This window comes from Gopherus flavomarginatus, chromosome 18 (genome assembly GCF_025201925.1).
Source record: "Gopherus flavomarginatus isolate rGopFla2 chromosome 18, rGopFla2.mat.asm, whole genome shotgun sequence".
Lineage (NCBI taxonomy): Eukaryota > Metazoa > Chordata > Testudines > Testudinidae > Gopherus > Gopherus flavomarginatus.
Genome location: NC_066634.1, coordinates 1,964,703 through 1,982,126, shown reverse-complemented (window position 1 = coordinate 1,982,126; position 17,424 = coordinate 1,964,703). Strand labels below are relative to the sequence as shown.

Genomic DNA, 17,424 nt, shown 5'->3' with positions numbered 1-17,424 from the left:
GTCAAGACAAACCTGAAAATTATGAAAAATGTCAGCGAATCGACATCATCGGTTTGGGGTGTTGTTAAAGGGCTAGATTCACAAAATTGAAGTGTGTGGCGGGGGTAGTCGTTGGACTCTGTGGATTCTAGGCAGGTCTCCGATGGTGCTTTGCCTCGCTGTTGGGCTCTGTGCATTCTGGGACTTCTCTTGCTGTGCATTGTGGGACCCTGGAGTTCTGAGTTCCCATGATTCCTCACCTGCCACATCAGGGCTGTTTCCTTTTTTGGTGAGCCAGCACCTTTTCAAACTGCTGTCAGACGGCATTGCTCAAGTATGAGCTGTTCCTCTCTCTCCTAACATGCTTGGACCGGCAGCGAAATGGGTCAAGGTATTGTCACTGGGCAACTGAGATCGCTAAAGGGGCCAGTTCCCACCTGTCTGAGCAATCGGCTCAGGCTCTCTGCACACTCGGGCAAGCATTGTTGGGTAAGGCAGGCTTGGGGCATGTTCTCCAAGATTCCTTTGCAGCAATACGAGCTAGAGACACTTCCTTTTGTAATAAGCGAAAGCTGAAAATCTGTTGAACGATTTGGGTACTTGTCCAATCCCCTGGCTGCTGAGTCCCATGCTTTGGGAAACGCTGATTGAGCTGTTGGGTGTTGGTTCCCCCCAATCAGGTGGAAGATAACTTTGTGCTGGAGAGCGAGAAGGAGAAGTTTGTGGAGGAGCTGAGAGCCATCGTGTGCCAAGCTCAGGAGATCCTCCGAAGCCTGCCGGTGGAAGAGCGAGCATCTGGCAACGATTCCGTTCCCTCAGAGTCCAATAGCAGCCAAGTAAGAACGGTGCTTTATCTCGGGCATGTCTCCTGGCTATGTGGGCACCTCAGAAGCTTCTTTGTTTATCGACCTGTCGGTTTTTAATTCAGACAGGGTCGTCCGAGCAAGTTCAGATGAACCCTGCCTCTGCTCAGACCGGCAGTAAGTACCTTTAAAGAACCTTGAAACACAGGGGTGTTGGCTTAACCACTGCCACCATCTCCCAAGGGTCATGGCGGATTCTCCATCACTGACCCTGGTTAAATCAAGAGGGGATGTTTTCCTAAAAGATTTGCCCTAGGAATTTTTCTGGGGCTGTTCTCCGGCCTGTGCTCTGCAGGGGGCAGGTGGAATGATCACAACGCTCCCTTCTGGTCTTGGAACATATGAATCTGTGACTCTGTTAATGGAGAGAGGTCCTTGTTTTTCACTCTACAGGGACATTGTCGTGTATTTCATTGTTTGAATTCACTTCCTTTTAAGTCTGTCCTTCAGCACGGTACAAAACAGCGCCGTCGTCCTACACAGCAACTGCATGTGTTATTCAAACCAGTCCGTCCGGGCGAATTGAGCAGTTAGCTTCGCCTCGGCATCCCCCTGCCCTGCGTACATGAGCCATTCGCCGTGCCCGACCCACGCAGCTGATATTTCCAAGGCAGCCGAACAGACCCACAGAGTGGGAGGCGGTGAGGTGTGCTTCGGCCAGCCGATTAGCTAGGACAGAAACGCACTAGACTTCCACTAGTGACTTAGCTGCTGGTAGGTACAAGCTGCTTTCCCTGTCATCTTTCCCCAGGCGAGTGCGCCCCGCAGTCCTCTCCGGTCGGCCGCTGGCGATTCTGCATCAATCAGACAATAAGGAACAGAGAGGGGCAGACGCCGGCTGCTACCGGTGAGCAGAGACTTCCACCATGGGTGACGGGAGGTCAGAGAGCAGAGGGAACCGAACAATATAGAGCCAAGGCCTGAGTTAAAACCAGCCAGAGGCTTTCTCTTAGCTTTGGCACAAGCCTTTGTAGCCCACGCAGTAGGGCTTCTGTGGAGGGCCCAGGCTGGGATCCTGGTCTCAGCTGGGGTAAGACGAGGCACTGGAGAGAGTGGGCTAAAGCTCTGAGACAGTCCAGAGACTCCTCCGTCTGCATGCCTGGCCGGTGAGTCTTCCTCCCCTGCTCATGGTGAAAGTGATCGCCAGATTTAGGGTCGAGAGCCAGTTGCTCTGAGAAGGGGGAATCGCCCTGAATGTGACCTGACTTGGTGATCTTGCCTGAGTCTGCAGAGAGCCTGAGCCAGTCGCTCAGAGAGGTGTGAACTGCTGTTAGTATCACTGATAGTCACACAGCCTGAGTCTGCTGAGAACTGGGTCTCTGTGAAGATCCTTTGGCCGCAGAAATTCCCAGCAGCTCCCTTCATCTTCCAGGCCCTCCCTCTTAGGCCCTTTGCTTGGGGAGCCCCCCACAACTGTCTATACTGCCAGGGGCCGAGGTCCCTGCTCAGCGTCTCGGTCGGGGTGTAACATTTCCCCCCGGCGGTTGTTTCATGTCCAGACAAGGAGAACGCTAAGGAGACGTGCCCCCAGGGTGGAACACTGGCTGCTGAGAGCCAGGGTCCCAATGCCAGCCCAAAGGACAGCGCGGCACTGGAATGCCCTGGCTCGAAACCTGAATGGCTGGTGGAAGGAGACACAGAGAAGCCAGCATCTCTCCCTCCCAATGACAGCTGGGCCGGGCCGGAGACAGGAGAGCCCCCTGCCCCACAGCCTGGTGACGGCCCTGTCAGCTTGGCGGTGGCCCCCGCTGGCGAGCCGCCCCTCCTGACTGAGGTCCCGGCGTCCGAGTACCAGTCCCAGCAGCTTCTGCAAGGAGACGCCTCTCCAAGCTCCAAGGCCGGGCAGGTGCAGACGCCCGGCTCAGAACCGGCCCCGCTGCCCCCCTCGGTGCCAGAATCTGACGGCGAGGGGCCGCCCAAGATGGATTTTGTCGACAACCGAATCAAAACCCTGGATGAGAAGCTAAGGACGCTGCTCTACCAAGAGCACAGCTACTCTGAGAGCCAGAAGGACACGCAGAGCACAGAGTCCCCGCTCTCCTCGGCCGAGGATACGCTGTCCTGTGCCGGGCCAGAAGCGCCAGCTGCTAGCCCCTCCCTGGGAGCACTAGGGAGCCCAGCGGAGTCCCAGGGAACTGACATCTCCGAGGGGTCTCCGCTGCCCCCCCCCGAGCCTGCCAGCCAGCCTGCTGGCTCGCCAGCGGTGAGACAGGACCCCGACGTCATCACGGTCGCACCCAGGGAACTCTGTCTGCTTGTGAGTATGGGGGCGTGGGGGGCCGACGGGTATGGTTCTAATTACGGCACCCAGGACACAACGCTGGCCCTGGGGGGTGGGATCCAGGTGTTCTGACCCCTCCTGCTGAGATCGGGGCCCCTGTAGTGCCGGGCGGTGCACAGACCCCTCCCCCGGCTGAGATCGGGGTCCTTGTAGTGCCGGGGGCCACACATACCCCTCCCCCGGCCAAGATTGGGGTCCCCTTTTGCCAAGGGCTGCGCAGACCCCTCCTCCAGCCGAAATCGGGGTCCCCTTTTGCCAGGGGCTGCGCAGACCCCTCCCCTGGTCGAGATTGGGGTTCCTGTAGTGCTGGGGGCCACGCAGACTCCTTCCCCAGCCGAGATTGGGGTTCCTGTAGTGCTGGGGGTCACGCAGACCCCTGCCCTGGCCGAGATTGGGGTTCCTGTAGTGCCAGGGGCCACGCAGACTCCTTCCCCAGCCGAGATTGGGGTTCCTGTAGTGCTGGGGGTCACGCAGACTCCTCCTCCGGCCGAGATTGGGGTTCATGTAGTGCTGAGGGCCAGGCAGACCCCTCCCCTGGTCGAGATTGGGGTTCCTGTAGTGCTGGGGGTCACGCAGACTCCTCCTCCGGCCGAGATTGGGGTTCCTGTAGTGCCGGGGGCCACGCAGACTCCTCCTCCGGCCGAGATTGGGGTTCCTGTAGTGCTGGGGGTCACGCAGACCCCTGCCCTGGCCGAGATTGGGGTTCCTGTAGTGCTGGGGGTCACGCAGACTCCTCCTCCGGCCGAGATTGGGGTTCCTGTAGTGCTGGGGGTCACGCAGACTCCTCTCCCAGCCGAGATTGGGGTTCCTGTAGTGCTGGGGGTCACGCAGACTCCTCCTCCGGCCGAGATTTGGGTTCCTGTAGTGCCGGGGGTCACGCAGACTCCTCCTCCGGCCGAGATTTGGGTTCCTGTAGTGCCGGGGCCACGCAGACTCCCCCCTCGGCTGAGATTGGGGCCCCTGATGCGCCAGCCCATTGGAAAGTCCTTTAGATGCATGAGGTGGATCGGCAAGGGGGCCTGGTACGGTTTGGAAAGTTGGGTTGGGGCAGGATGGTGGTTTCTGCCCTCCCTTCCCTCCTCAACCCCCCCGCCTCCATAGGGTGACCAGAGAGCAAGTGTGAAAAATGGGGACGGGGTGACAGGAGTAACAGGCGCCTGTACAAGAAAAGGACCCCAAAGTCAGGCCTGTCCCTATAAAACTGGGACATCTGGTGACAATAGCTCCCGGTGGCTGTTTCCTGGGAGCTCTCTAGGGCCCCCAGCTGTTATTTCAGGGAAGTCTGATGTGGGGGGTTCCCAGGGGCCCCCTTTGCCTTGTGAATCTGTGGCTGCCCCATCCCACTCAGGCACTGCGCTTTTCTCCTTCCCTCCCCTTTGTCTCCTGCAGGAGCCGTCTCCGGAGCCTTCCTCCCCGCTGAACCCCGAGGCCTGCCCTGCTGCGGTGGCCAGCGTCGGAGCCCTTCATCTGCAGACAGGAGGTGGATATTTTGGCCTAAGCTTTACTTGCCCTAGTCTCAAAAACCCTATTAGCAAGAAATCCTGGACTCGCAAATTAAAAAGCTGGGCGTTCAGGCTCCGGCAATCCACCAGCTTTTTCAAGAGAGCGAAAGTCCGCCAAGGTAGTGTGCTTGAGACAGGGCTCCACCCTAGGTAAAGCATCCGTTATGATTTCTTTCCCCGCCGCGCCCCTTTGTGTCCAGCCGCGTCATTTCACCCCGCAGCCGTCGCCACTTTCCTTTGCTCGCGCTCCCCCCCGCTCCCCCGCATTCTTCTCCATTCCACCTAGCAGCGTGAGTCTCGGGCCGGGGTGGCAGGGGCGAACTGGCTAGCACCGGGGGCGGGGTGTCGCACGCGGTGGCACTCTTGGGAGGCGAGGCCTGGTTCCAACCCGCGATGCCCTCCCCTCTTTCTGCTCTTCTTTCCTGCCGGCTGTGGCGCCGCTCGGCAGCAGAGGCAGAGGAGATGAGGACGGAGGGGGCTGCCAAGCAGGCCAGGGAGAACGAAGCCAGGGGGAGATGGAGATCGGCTTCGGTGTCCTATCAGCGAGGCCGCTTCCAGGTGGGCTGTGCCAGCCACTGCCTGGCTCCTTCCCCATGCCCTGGCTCTAACCCGCTGGACCTCGTTTCTCCTCCCAGAGCCAGCAGGGAACCCAGGAGTCCTAGCTCCCAGCACCCCCTGCTCTACCTACCAGCCCCCACTCCCCTCCCAGAGCCGGGAGAGAACCCAGGAGTCCTGGCACCCAGCCTGCCCTGTGCTGTAACCACCAGCCCCCACTCCCCTCCCAGAGCTGGGGAGAGAACCCAGGAGTCCTGACCCAGCCCCCGCTGCTCTAACCACCAGCCCCCACTCCCCTCCCAGAGCCGGGAGAGAACCCAGGAGTCCTGGCTCTTAGCCCCCGCTGCTCTAACCACCAGCCCCCACTCCCCTCCCAGAGCCAGGAGAGAACCCAGGAGTCCTGGCTCTTAGCCCCCGCTGCTCTAACCACCAGCCCCCACTCCCCTCCCAAAGCCAGGAGAGAACCCAGGAGTCCTGGCTCTTAGCCCCGGCTGCTCTAACCACCAGCCCCCACTCCCCTCCCAAAGCCAGGAGAGAACCTAGGAGTCCTGGCTCTTAGCCCCGGCTGCTCTAACCACCAGCCCCCACTCCCCTCCCAGAGCTGGGGAGAGAACCCAGGAGTCCTGGCTCTTAGCGCCCCCTGCTGTAACCGCCAGCCCCCACTCCCCTCCCAGAGCTGGGGAGACAACCCAGGAGTCCTGGCTCTTAGCCCCGGCTGCTCTAACCACCGGGCCCCCTCCCCTTCCAGAGCTGGGGAGAGAAACCAGGAGTCCTGGCTCTTAGCGCCCCTTGCTCTAACCACCAGCCCCCACTCCCCTCCCAGAGCTGGGGAGAGAACCCAGGAGTCCTGGCTCTTAGCCCCCGCTGCTCTAACCACCAGCCCTCACTCCCTTCCCAGAGCCAGGGAGAGAACCCAGGAGTCCTGGCTCCCAGCCCCTCCGGCTCTAACCCATCAGCCCCCGCTATCCTCCCAGGGCCGGGGGGAGAACCCAGGAGTCCTGGCTCCCAGCCCTTCCCATCACCTCTAGGCATGACCTCTTCATGGCCGGGGCCTGCCCGTCCCAGCTAATCCTGCCTATCCCTGTGCGTCCCAGGTCACCGCCGTGCCGCAGCAGCCAGCTCCGCATGTGGCAGACGCCGGGCCTGACGCTGCCAGGCTGGAGGAGCCTCAGGCGGACGATCCAGGCACCCCCCCACCAAGAGAGTCACTCCTATGGGCCAGCCCGGCCTGTGAGACGGACGCCTCTTCCCTCACCCCGGAGCGGGAGCCAGAGGAGCTGTCGGCCACGGGGAGCAGCACAGAGCCATGGGCCGAGGGGCCTGTCCGGAGGCAGCCCAGCTCCGACAGCGAGCTGGGCCCTGAGGAGTCGGGGAAGATCTTGGGGTCCGGCAGGGAGCGGCGCCCCCCGACGGCCGAGGACCGCGCCTGCCACGGGGCCAAGCGCCGCAGCTCCCTCTTCCTCTCGGCCTCCTCGCCCATGAGCAGCGACGACGAGTCTGAACTCGAGGACGAGGACCTGAAGGTGGAGCTGCAGCGGCTGCGGGAGAAGTAAGGGGGCCGTCTCCGGCCCTGGGCAGCCCCACTGTGACCTCCCCTAACCTGCACCAGGACCGGGGCTCTCCTTCCCCAGGGTTTCTCCTGCCACACGTCCAGCCTGCAGCTGGGGTGGGGCTGGCTAGGCCCCCCAAGCAGTGGGGCTTGGGATGGAGAGGTACAGGGCAGCCGCTTGGCAGATTCAGGCAGGGTCACGTCACACCTCTCGGCGCGATCGGCGCAGGTTCTGTGCAGACTCAGGCGTGCCTCAGGCCAGTCCTGCCTTGTCCTTTCAGAGCCAGCCAGGAGCATATTGGCAGGACCGTTCCTTGTTTTTCCTCTAATGCCTAGAGGTCAGGATTGGGGTCCCGCTGGGCTGGACGGGCGCGACACCTAGAGTGGGTCAAGAGCTCGGTCTAAATATGCTGGACAGACAAGGGGAAACAGAGCATAGGCCGGGGAAGTGACAGAGCCAAGAACAGAACCCAAGAGTCCTGGCTCTCAGCCCCCCCTGCTCTAACCACTAGACCTCACTCCCCTCCCAGAGCCAGGGGGAGAACCCAGGAGTCCTGGCTCCCAGCCCCCCCTGCTCTAACCACTAGACCCCACTCCCCTCTCAGAGCCAGGGGGAGAACCCAGGAGTCCTGGCTCCCAGCTCCCCCGCTCTAACCACTAGACCCCACTCCCCTCCCAGAGCCGGGGGGAGAACCCAGGAGTCCTGGCTCCCAGCTCCCCCGCTCTAACCAATAGACCCACTCCCCTCCCAGAGCCAGGGGGAGAACCCAGGAGTCCTGGCTCCTAGCCCTCCCGCTGTAACCACTAGACCCCACTCCGGTCCCAGAGCTGGGGAGAGAACCCAGGAGTCCTGGCTCACAGCGCCCCCGCTGTAACCACTAGACCCCACTCCGCTCCCAGAGCCAGGCGTTCACCCAGGAGCCCTGTCTCCCAGTCTCCCCTGCTCTAACCACTAGCCCCCACTCCCTTCCCAGGCCTGGAGAGAGAACCCAAGAATCCAGGCTCCCAGTCTCCTCTGCTCTAACCACCAGCCCTCACTCCCCTCCCAGAGCCGGGGGGAGAACCCAGGTCTCCCTCATGGAGCAGCGCCAGTCCCTGCTGGGTTGGGGGACGCCGTGCTGATGGCTTTTCCTGCCCCGCAGACACGTCCAGGAGGTGGTGACGCTCCAGGCCCAGCAGAGCCGGGAGCTGCAGGAGCTGTACACACGCCTGCATGCCCTCAAAGACAGCAAGCCCGAGCTGGCGGAGCTGGCCCTGCAGCCCGCCTCCCCCCGCCGGCCTCGCTCCTTCAAAAGCAAACTGCGCAGCCGGCCCCAAGTCCTGACGCACTCCGAGAACTGTATTGTCACTACCGGTAAGGCAGGAAACGAGCCCTGGCTGGCATGGGGCTGCCTCTGTCCCTTCTGGCCTTCCGGGGGGTGGAGATCACAAGGGAATGGGTGTCGCACGGGGGAGCAGCCAGAAACAAGCCTTGGGGATGATCGGAGAGTTGGAAACGAGGCTTTAGTGGGAGAGACTCCAGGAGCTTGATCCCTCTGCCTCGATGCCGCCTACGTGGGGAACAGATATTGGTTACGGGCTCTTGGGGCTCCCGCCAGGCCAGGGCTGAAAGTTGATGCGAGCCAAACCTGTGAACAGTGGCCCCTGGCTCCTACTGAGGTGCGTGGATTTCAGAGCAGAAGGGACCGTTGTTGCTATACGTGTACCCATTTTACAGCTGAACAAACTGAGGGACAGAAAGGCCGTGACTTGCCCATGGTGACCCCAGCAGGGCCAGCTGCCCTGAGGGGGTTACTTACTTTGGATGGGGTGGGGTGACGAAGTGGGACTGTTCTGAATGTTTTCTCTGAATACTGTGTGGGTCCCTCAGTTTCCCCATGCATTTCTTAAGTCTCCAGTGTGCATAAATGGCCGACACGCTGTATCCTGGCAACAAATGGCCTGGGCCCTTCCCCACTGCAAGGGGATGCTAAAGGTGAATTAAGAGATCAGGTGACCTCCTGGCCCGGGAAAGAGACAAAGCACAGAGAGGAGGGGCTGGAGGGGGTTTCAGTTTGGGGCTGGCTGGGGACAAGGAATGAGGGCAGACGTGCTCCCCAGAATGCACCCGGCTGAGAGGTCCGGTTCTCTGTACCTACAAGCTCTGTGTTAGACCCTGTTCCTGTCATCGAATAAACCTCTGTGTCACTGGCTGGCTGAGAGTGACGTCTGGCTGTGCAGTGGGGGTGCAGGGCCCTCTGGCCCCTGCAGGACCCCGCCTGGGGGGACTCGCTGTGGGAAGCGCATGGAGGGGCAGAGGATGCTGAATGCTCCAAGGAGAGACCCAGGAGGTGAAGCTGTGTGAGCTTCTTGCCCTGGAGACAGTCTGCTCCAAGGGAGAGGAGGCTCCCAGAGTCCTGCCTGGCTGGTGGGGAGCAGTTCCAGAGCAGCGCCCGGGGACTCCGTGACAGGGAGTGGGGGTGACTGACCCCCCAGATTAGGCTGTAGCCCTGGGTTGGTGGCATGTAGGTTGGAAAGCAAGAGGGTTACGTCTTGATTTTTAACTCCATCCCTCCCGTACGCACAGAGTGCTGCTGCACGACCACTGCCGCCTCCATGATTGACTATCAGCTGAGCATCCAGGCCCGCCTGCTGCATCAGAGCTGTGCCCCAGGGGAGCCCAGCCCAGGTATCTCTGCGCCCCGGAGAAGGAGAGGCATTTAGCCAGTTCCCACGCAGACAGCCCAGGGAGGAGGCAGCTTGGGCTAAGGATTAAAGCGCCAGATTAGGATTTGGGAGACCTGGGTTCTGTTCCCAGCTCCTCAGATGAGTCACTCGGCCCCGCCCTGTGCCTCGGTTTCCCCATCTGTGATACTGGCGCCCCTTTGTAAAGCATGTTGAGACGTATACATGGAAAGCGCTTTGTGTGAGCTAGGAGCCCTTATGAAGAGACCCCACTAGGCTGCTCTGGGTTAGCCTGACTCGGGGGTTTGGTCTGTCTGTCCAAATTACTCCTCTGGCCCCTCTTGGGTCTAATCTGCTTCTCTGGCCACAATTGGTTCTGTATAACCCACTTCTCAGAGCCCCATTGTTTCAGGCTCGGGGGCACGTCTGGCCCTCCACCCTGTACTTATCCGCTGCGCTGCCTTGCCTCGGGGCCGCCTGCCAGGCTCCTGGTGTGCAAGCCTAGGCGTGCACGGTGGATGATACGGTCTGGCCCTCACCCAGCCTGGTGAGTTCCACCCGGTGCCGAGCCTGGGGAGATCTGCCCAATGATTTCTGCCTGGCACCGAGTCTGGGGAGATCCACCTGGCGCCGAGCCCAGAGGCATTAATTTAAAGTGGGGCTGAGCCGCTGTTTGAGCATGAGACCCCCTAGGACCGTGCCATGGCAGCGCATTGATCGCCTGCACCGGGTGCTGTACAGTGACTATTAGATGTATTACAGTACCTCCTAAGCACCCCAGCCACAGACCATAACCCCACCGTGCCGGGTGCTGTACAGTGACTATTAGATGTATTACAGTACCTCCTAAGCACCCCAGCCACAGACCATAACCCCACCGTGCCGGGTGCTGTACAGTGACTATTAGATGTATTACGGCACCCCAGCCACAGACCATAACCCCACCCTGTGCTGTACAGTGTCTATTAGGCGTATTACGGTACCTCCTGGGGTGACAATCCCTGCCCCTGCAGAGAGCTTCCCTCTGAGTGCTTGGGACCTCGCTATTGGATGGGGATGGAGAGATGGAAGGGGGGTGGCGGGGGGATGGAAGGGGTATGTGTGGAGGGAGGGAGGGATGGGGAAGAAGGAGGGGGTGGATACAGAGGTGTGTGGGGATGGAGAGAGGGAGGGTGGTGTGCAGGAACGGAAGGACAGACAGAGGAGTTTGGATGTGGATGGATGAACAGAGGAGTGCCGATGTGGGGGGACAGATGGACAGAGGGGCATGGGTGGGGATGTGGACGGATGGAGGAGTGCCGATGTGGGGGGGACGGAAGGACGGACAGAGGGGCATGGGTGGGGATGTGGACGGACGGAGGAGTGCCGATGTGGGGGGGACGGACGGATGGATGGAGCGGTGCCGACGGGGATGGACGGATGGGTGGATACCAGCTCACCTCTCCGTCCCGCCTCACTTTGCCACCCTGTAGGACAGGGGCTGGCCCCGGTCTCCAGGGAGCGTGAGGGCCACGTACTCGGCTGGCGTCTAGTTGGCTAATTTCCCCTGGGCAGTGGGCCCGTGGGCTCGCTGTGGGGTCACTGTTGTGGCCAGCAGGGGGAGCCATGTGTGCCCCGCCCCTGCCCCCTAACCCCCCTCTGCCCCTCTCCCCGACAGAGCAGCTGTGCGGCGGCCGCGCTGCCTCCTGCCAGCAGTCCCCAGCCAGCAAGAAGGGGATGTTCACCGATGACCTGCACAAGCTGGTGGACGACTGGACTAAGGAGGCGGTCGGGAACGCCCTCCTGAAACCCAGCCTGAACCAGCTCAAACAGAGCCAGCACCGGCTGGACGGGGACAGCTGGAGCAAAGCCTGCGAGGTGGGGGGGCTGGGGGCCAGGACTCCTGGGTTCTCTCCCCGGCTTTGGGAGGGGAGTAGGGGCTGGTGGTTAGAGCAGGGGAGGATGGGAGCCAGGACTCCTGGGTTCTCTCCCTAGCTCTGGGAGGGGAGTGGGGGCTGGTGGTTAGAGCAGAGGGGGATGGGAGCCAGGACTCCTGGGTTATCTCCCTGGCTCTGGGAGGGGAGTGGGGGCTGGTGGTTAGAGCAGGGGGGGATGGGAGCCAGGACTCCTGGGTTATCTCCCTGGCTCTGGGAGGGGAGTGGGGGCTGGTGGTTAGAGCAGCGGGGGCTGGGAGCTCTGTCCCTGGTTCAGGGAGGGGAGTGACACCTAGTGCTTAGAGGGGGGCAGCTGGGTGCCTGGACTCCTGGGTTCCCTCTCTGGCACTGCGAGGGGGGCAGGGGCGGAATTTGCTGACCCACCTGACTGCTCTCTCTTCACTCCCCCCTCGTAGAACACGTCAGCGTCCGTGGGCTACAGCTCCACCTGGATTTCCTCCCTCTCCCAGATCCACGGGACTGTGCCGGCCTCCTTGCCCCCCGGACTGGCCCTCCCGGCTTTCTCCAGCGTCCTGCCACCCTATGGAGTACCCCACGTCTGCCAGTACAATGCCATGGCAGGGGCGGCTTACCCAATGCAGTGGGTGGGCATTTCGGGGATGGCTCAGCAGTCAGTGGTTGTCCCCTCCCCACCTGTCGGACCCTTCCAGCCAGGGGGCAGCATGCTGGGATTCCCAGCCTCCCCGGTCCCTAACCCAGCTACCATCCCGCCTGGTCCCAAATGAAGCCGGAGCAGGCAGCTGGAGGCAGAAATCCCCCGTTGTGGCCTGCAAACCATGTGGAGACGCCCAGTCTGCCAGCGGAGGCGATTTGGCTCGGGCGCGGTTCCTATCCTCCCGGAATACTTGATTTGATTTGAATTTTGTAACCAGCTTTGGAGACTTCGGCTCCTGCGTCTCATGCCCCCGAGATGTGATGGCTTCAAAAAGAAACCTCCATTTCCCCCCTCTGGCAGAGAAGCTGCCTGCATCTTTTCAATGGCAGACGTCATGGTGGGGAGGAGTTTCTGATTTGGTTCTTAAGTTAGTTGATGGAAAAAGTGCTCCTAGAACTCACGGCGGTTTGAGCCGCGGCCGGGAAGTTTTGATCAGTGCAGCTCGCTTCTGCCGAGTTCTAAAGACCTTCTGAGCCTGAGCCAGGAGCGTTGGGGACCGAGAAAGGGTTTCCTTGATCTCGCTGGGTCAGGAATTCAGGGCAGCTCTGTGCAAAGCCAGCTGCTATTTCCTTGTTCCTCACACGCACACTGATTTGGGCAGCTGAGAGATGCTTGGGGAGTTGTGTGTTTCCTGTTGAAACGAGTTCTGGTTTGGTTATTTTTGCAGAGTGGCGGGAGTTGCTGGGAGGGGGCTGTTTTAAATCTCTTCGGATCTCGGTCACCCATGTGGGACACAGATTTGGAGGTGCAAAATTAGACACGGCAACAGGGTGGTGTGCACCTTGGTGCTGTAGGGAATTTGGGAGCAAACACAGTGAATTGGGCCCTACCCAACCCCTGTGTTTTTGCAGCTGCCCTTGTTTGGAAAAGCCTGCCTTTTGGAAGCACCAGCTTCCAATGTTTTTCTGTCTTAGGCACATTTGAAAATACTGCCTCAAGTCCTATTTTCGAAAGGGACTTTTCTGGATTTTCAGAGGTTGAAACAGTTCAGCGGCTTCACTCATTGATTTCAATCAAATTTAGCTGCCTAACTTGCTTTGTGACTGTGCCGGTAGCTGGCTGTTTGCATCTCTACACTCCTAAATACCTTTGAAAATCAGCTCCTATGTCTCTTTTGAAATTGGCACTTCGGAAAATTTCATCCCACGTCATCCCGGCTTTGCTCTAATAGCTCATATCTGACCCCTTTTGGGCTCTGAAACCTTAAGTCCAGCAACCTGAACAACATTGGGGTCCCGCACACACTCGACTTCACTTCATGATTTGGAGAACGTTCGAAACTGCTCACCTTCAGTGAGTCTGTTTCTTTTTACTGTTCTTTGCCTTTGCAGCCTGCCTCCGAGGCCTGGGGTTGTAGACTAGCATGTCCCGATTGCAGCCCTGCCGTGGCTGTGCTAGGAGGGAGCTTTCACAGTAAGAGACTAGTTGAGGCTAATGTGAAGTGCAGCACTTCCTGTTTCTCCCTCTCACCGGCGCCCAGCTTGGCTTCAATTCCTTGTCTTCTTTGTGAGGATGTTAGCCCGTGGGGTTGGGTTAGGTTTGTGGTAGGAACAGGGACTTGCCAAAATGCATCCCGATTCCCCTCGGCGTTGCTGTCTCGTGGCCTTTCTGCGTCCTGAGTTTCAAACAGACATTTCTTTGCCAGGTGGCTTTCGAGTCCGTTGGATCTTCCAAGGCTGGGCCCTTTGTCAGATAGGAACTTCCCAGGTGTGCCAAATGCTTCTGCTCCACCCTGAAACCCCGCTTAGAGCAGCATTAGAAGCGGTGCAAACGCAGCCCCATTCGATGCTGCCCCCTACCTCGTCTGCCTGCAGCCACTTGCATTGCCTTAGCTCTGCTGTCTCCTAGGATTTGGGTCACAGTTTTCCTGGGAGGGGCCACGCATCCGAGGGTGACTTGACACCAGTTTTTTATAGCAAACGTGCAGAAAACACACCCACACGCAGAAAGCGAGTGGAGTTTGTGAAGACCTGAGAACAGCATTTCTCAGCTCACTGCGTTTAAGACGTTTCAGTTGTTTCTAGGCTGGTTGTGTTCACGCCGTTAAAAACAAGGCTCAAACGGTGCAGCCACTTGGACTCTGAAACCAGGTTTTGTTTTCCCCTTGGAGGAGAATGGGAGGTGCTTGGCCTTAGTTTTCTTCCTTTCCCCAAAGCACAGATCTGTGAAACAGCTCTTGGTTTTCCGTTGGGAGGGGAAATCAAGGTCTTGTCTGCTCTTTAAGGCTGCAGCAGGAGGGATTTTCCGTACACCCAGGCCTAAGACTCTGAATTAGCTCTGGGACCTGATTGTAATTGACACCAAAACCTGACAGAAATTCGAGCGCTATGCAGGTAGAGTGAAAGCACAGCTTAGCGTGCGCCTGTTGGTACTTGTGCCTGTTCCCTGGTAGGAAGAGAAGAGCCGTGTCTGCAGGAGGGGTGGGACTGGGCTTGTATCTGTAACTGACACAGCTAGAGCGAAAGCACAGCTTAGCGTGCGCCTGTTGGTACTTGCGCCTGTTCCCTGGTAGGAAGAGGAGAACCGTGTCTGCAGGAGAGGTGGGACTGGGTTAGTATCTGTAACTGACACAGCTAGAGCGAAAGCACAGCTTAGCGTGCGCCTGTTGGTACTTGCGCCTGTTCCCTGGTAGGAAGAGGAGAACCGTGTCTGCAGGAGGGGTGGGACTGGGCTTGTATCTGTAACTGACACAGCTAGAGTGGTATACAATCAGGTGTGGAGGATGCTTTTGGCTTTGACCCTGCTAATTTCTGAGTGCTCTGGCCCTGATCCAGCAAAGCACAGGTTGAAGTGTGTGAGTAATCAGGGACAGGGACAGTTAATTGGGAAGACAAACCCTTAGTGACACTGGGAATCTAGCTTTGACTCAGGAAGGTTTTAAACAGCAGCAGGCAAGGGTGTCACAGATCAGGCCCGACAGCAGAAATGACTGCACTTAGAGTGGGAAAACGCCTGTGTCTGTATGGCCCAGTCCCTTGTGTCTGTTTCCTAGGGCAAATGACAGTCCTTGGAAGACTGCAGTCCCGCCAGACGTATCCTCCCTGTCATGAAGTGTCTGAGCAGCACGCTAGGCGTAGACGCTGTCTCTGATAACAAACCAAACCGCGCCCCCACCCCCCAAAAGAGTCAGTGGCAGCGCTTGGTCTGTATTTAATGGTTCCTATCTTCGTTTGCTGTAACGTAACGAGGAGCTCGCCAGGTCCCACGGGGCATTTTTAGTTTCTGTCCAGCATGAAGGATTTGAAGGTGATAAACAAATGTGAATTTTTTTTTTAAAAGAGACTTTTTTAATTTTCCTGCTGTGACTCTTTCAGGTGGAAGTCCACCAGGGTCGTCCTCCACTGTAACGAATGTATCGTTTTAATACAGGCTGGTTTGGGAGACAGTCTGCTGAACCTGGCACTTTTTACGTTTGCTCTTGGGTTTATCTACCTCATTATTTTTTTAGTGCTGTTTTAATCCAGCCTCCAATTTCCCGCTGTTGCTTTATTTCCACCCTTTGTGTTATGGATTCAAAGTGACAGTTGATCTTCCGTTTTCTGAGTTAATTATTTGTGTATTCGCTCTCTTGAGTGGCTGATCCTCCCCTTGAATTCAGCTGGATGAACGAAACTATGATTTAGACCAGTGGTCTCCAACCTTTTCGTCCAGCAAGCGCCAGATGAAGGACCATGGTGGTGGTGGAGCACCTGCTGAAATCTCGCCGAAGTTCTGCGGCATTTCTGCGGCATTTCAGCAGATGCTTGACCATTGGCCAGGACGTGGGCACTTTTAGATGCCCCCGCGGGTGCCATGGCACCTGCGGGCACCGCATTGGGGACCCCTGATTTAGACAGTGCACAGTTGACTTGGGATCTTTGGTGAAGCATGTGAAAGCTGGAGCACCGATCTGCCTTTCAGTAGCAACAATTTTGAAAGCTTGTTTTGTCGACAGAAGCATCCCTCATGAATTATTTGTGTCCCCAATTAAGCCATCACAATAAGCCAAGCCGCTGGCATTGTTCTGCGGGGCGTGATTCTTAACATCCCTTTAAGGTGTTTTATTTAAAAGTCGTTAAAATGATGCATTCTGGGCTGTTTTGTTTCTGAAACCCAGCAGTCTGTGTCTGTCCTTCATTTTACACGGTCTTACTCTGTAAAGGTGAAATGTTTGGTGAAAACTGTTAACCTGAAATACATTTGGATTTTCGTTTTTTAATATTTTGTTTCTTTTTGGTGTTTATAAATCTCCAATTCATCCCAGGAGCAGGCGGGAGTGTGTGGGTTGGGGGAGCGGGAGGGAGGGGACACGGGGAAAACATTCTCCACTTCCTGCGCACACCCTCTCCCCTGACCAAGGTGAACAGACCTGAGGGTTCTAGTGTGAGCTTGAGCACGTGGGAAAATAATCCGCCCAGCTCACGGACTTCAGCTGAGCCGGGCAGGACTCACTTGTAACGCGGACGCAGCTCGTTGTGAAGCACAGGGGGGCAGCCCCATCCCTCCAGCTTCGCTACGGGGCCAAGCGTTGAGCTGGTGCAGAGCGGCCTTGTGAGCCCAGCCTGAGGCGCCCAAAGCGAGACCCCTGCTTTCCCAGAGAGGATTCTGGGTAACGTCAATGAGGCCCCACCCCCTGTCCCCAGAGAGGATTCTGGGTAATGTCAATGAGGCCCCTCCCCCTGTCCCCAGAGAGGATTCTGGGTAATGTCAATGAGGCCCCTCCCCCTGTCCCCAGAGAGGATTCTGGGTAATGTCAATGAGGCCCCTCCCCCTGTCCCCAGAGAGGATTCTGGGTAACGCCAATGATCCCCTTGCCCTGCCCCCAGAGAGGATTCTGGGTAATATAATTCCTTTCCCACAGCACTGTGGGTAGAGAGGTTACTGAACTGTCAGAGACGGGTGGGGAGGCTAGTGGACTACAGCTGCCAGCAAGCCCAATGGCTAGAAAGCAGGGTGGGCAAAGGTCACTGAGGTCAGCAATGGCCGTTGGGACTACACCTCCTATGAGGCTTTGCAACGGGCAAGATGGCGTTCGGAGAGCCCCACTACAACTCCCATGATCGCTTGGGAGAGACGCGGCGTCCGGCAAGATGGCGACCTTAGGGCTCACGGCAGCCTGGGAGCCGGGCACTACAACTCCCATGAGGCCATACACCTCCTTGCTTGATGCACCGGACACCATGGCGGAGAATAGGTGGAAAGGGGCCTCGCTCGGGCTGCCGGGAATCGTAGTCCGAGCCCTCCCGCTCCCTCAGTGCTAACGGGGCTCTCCTAAGGAAAGGACTACAACTCCCATGAGCCCGCGCGAAGGCGACCCGGACAACATGGCGGGAGGGCGCCGCGCTTCCCGCAGTGCCTGCCGGGACTTTTAGTCCCGACCCCTCCGGCACGTCCATGGGTTCTAACGGGCGCACGCCTAGGGAGCAAACTACAACTCCCGACGTGCCCTGCAGCCGGACGGGG

General features: G+C 58.6%; 2 protein-coding genes and 1 long non-coding RNA gene across 3 annotated transcripts in view; 2 read left to right on the top strand and 1 right to left on the bottom strand.

Annotated features, from left to right (window-relative positions):
- HUWE1 (HECT, UBA and WWE domain containing E3 ubiquitin protein ligase 1) overlaps positions 1–17,424 on the bottom strand; it is a 171,949-nt gene that overhangs the window by 21,262 nt on the left and 133,263 nt on the right.
- Positions 735–13,423, top strand: LOC127036383 (serine/threonine-protein kinase WNK3-like). Its single transcript, XM_050927221.1, has 11 exons — positions 735–815; positions 912–959; positions 1,594–1,689; positions 2,342–3,099; positions 4,513–4,603; positions 5,074–5,183; positions 6,275–6,729; positions 7,872–8,083; positions 9,296–9,397; positions 11,051–11,250; positions 11,723–13,423. The coding sequence occupies exons 2-11, from the start codon at positions 932–934 to the stop codon at positions 12,050–12,052; spliced, it is 2,382 nt and encodes a 793-aa protein (XP_050783178.1). The 5' UTR covers positions 735–815; positions 912–931; the 3' UTR covers positions 12,053–13,423.
- LOC127036487 (uncharacterized) lies at positions 13,914–16,180 on the top strand. Its single transcript, XR_007770137.1, has 2 exons — positions 13,914–14,315; positions 14,436–16,180. It is a non-coding gene; the product is annotated as an uncharacterized LOC127036487 (long non-coding RNA).

Bases quoted from the DNA above. Each gene is read 5' to 3' on its own strand.
- LOC127036383 (XM_050927221.1), top strand. From the start codon at position 932: ATGAACCCTGCCTCTGCTCAGACCGGCA. The intron at 960-1,593 runs GTAAGTACCTTT...ATCTTTCCCCAG, and splicing joins TGCCTCTGCTCAGACCGGCA to GCGAGTGCGCCCCGCAGTCC. The intron at 1,690-2,341 runs GTGAGCAGAGAC...TTTCATGTCCAG, and splicing joins GCAGACGCCGGCTGCTACCG to ACAAGGAGAACGCTAAGGAG.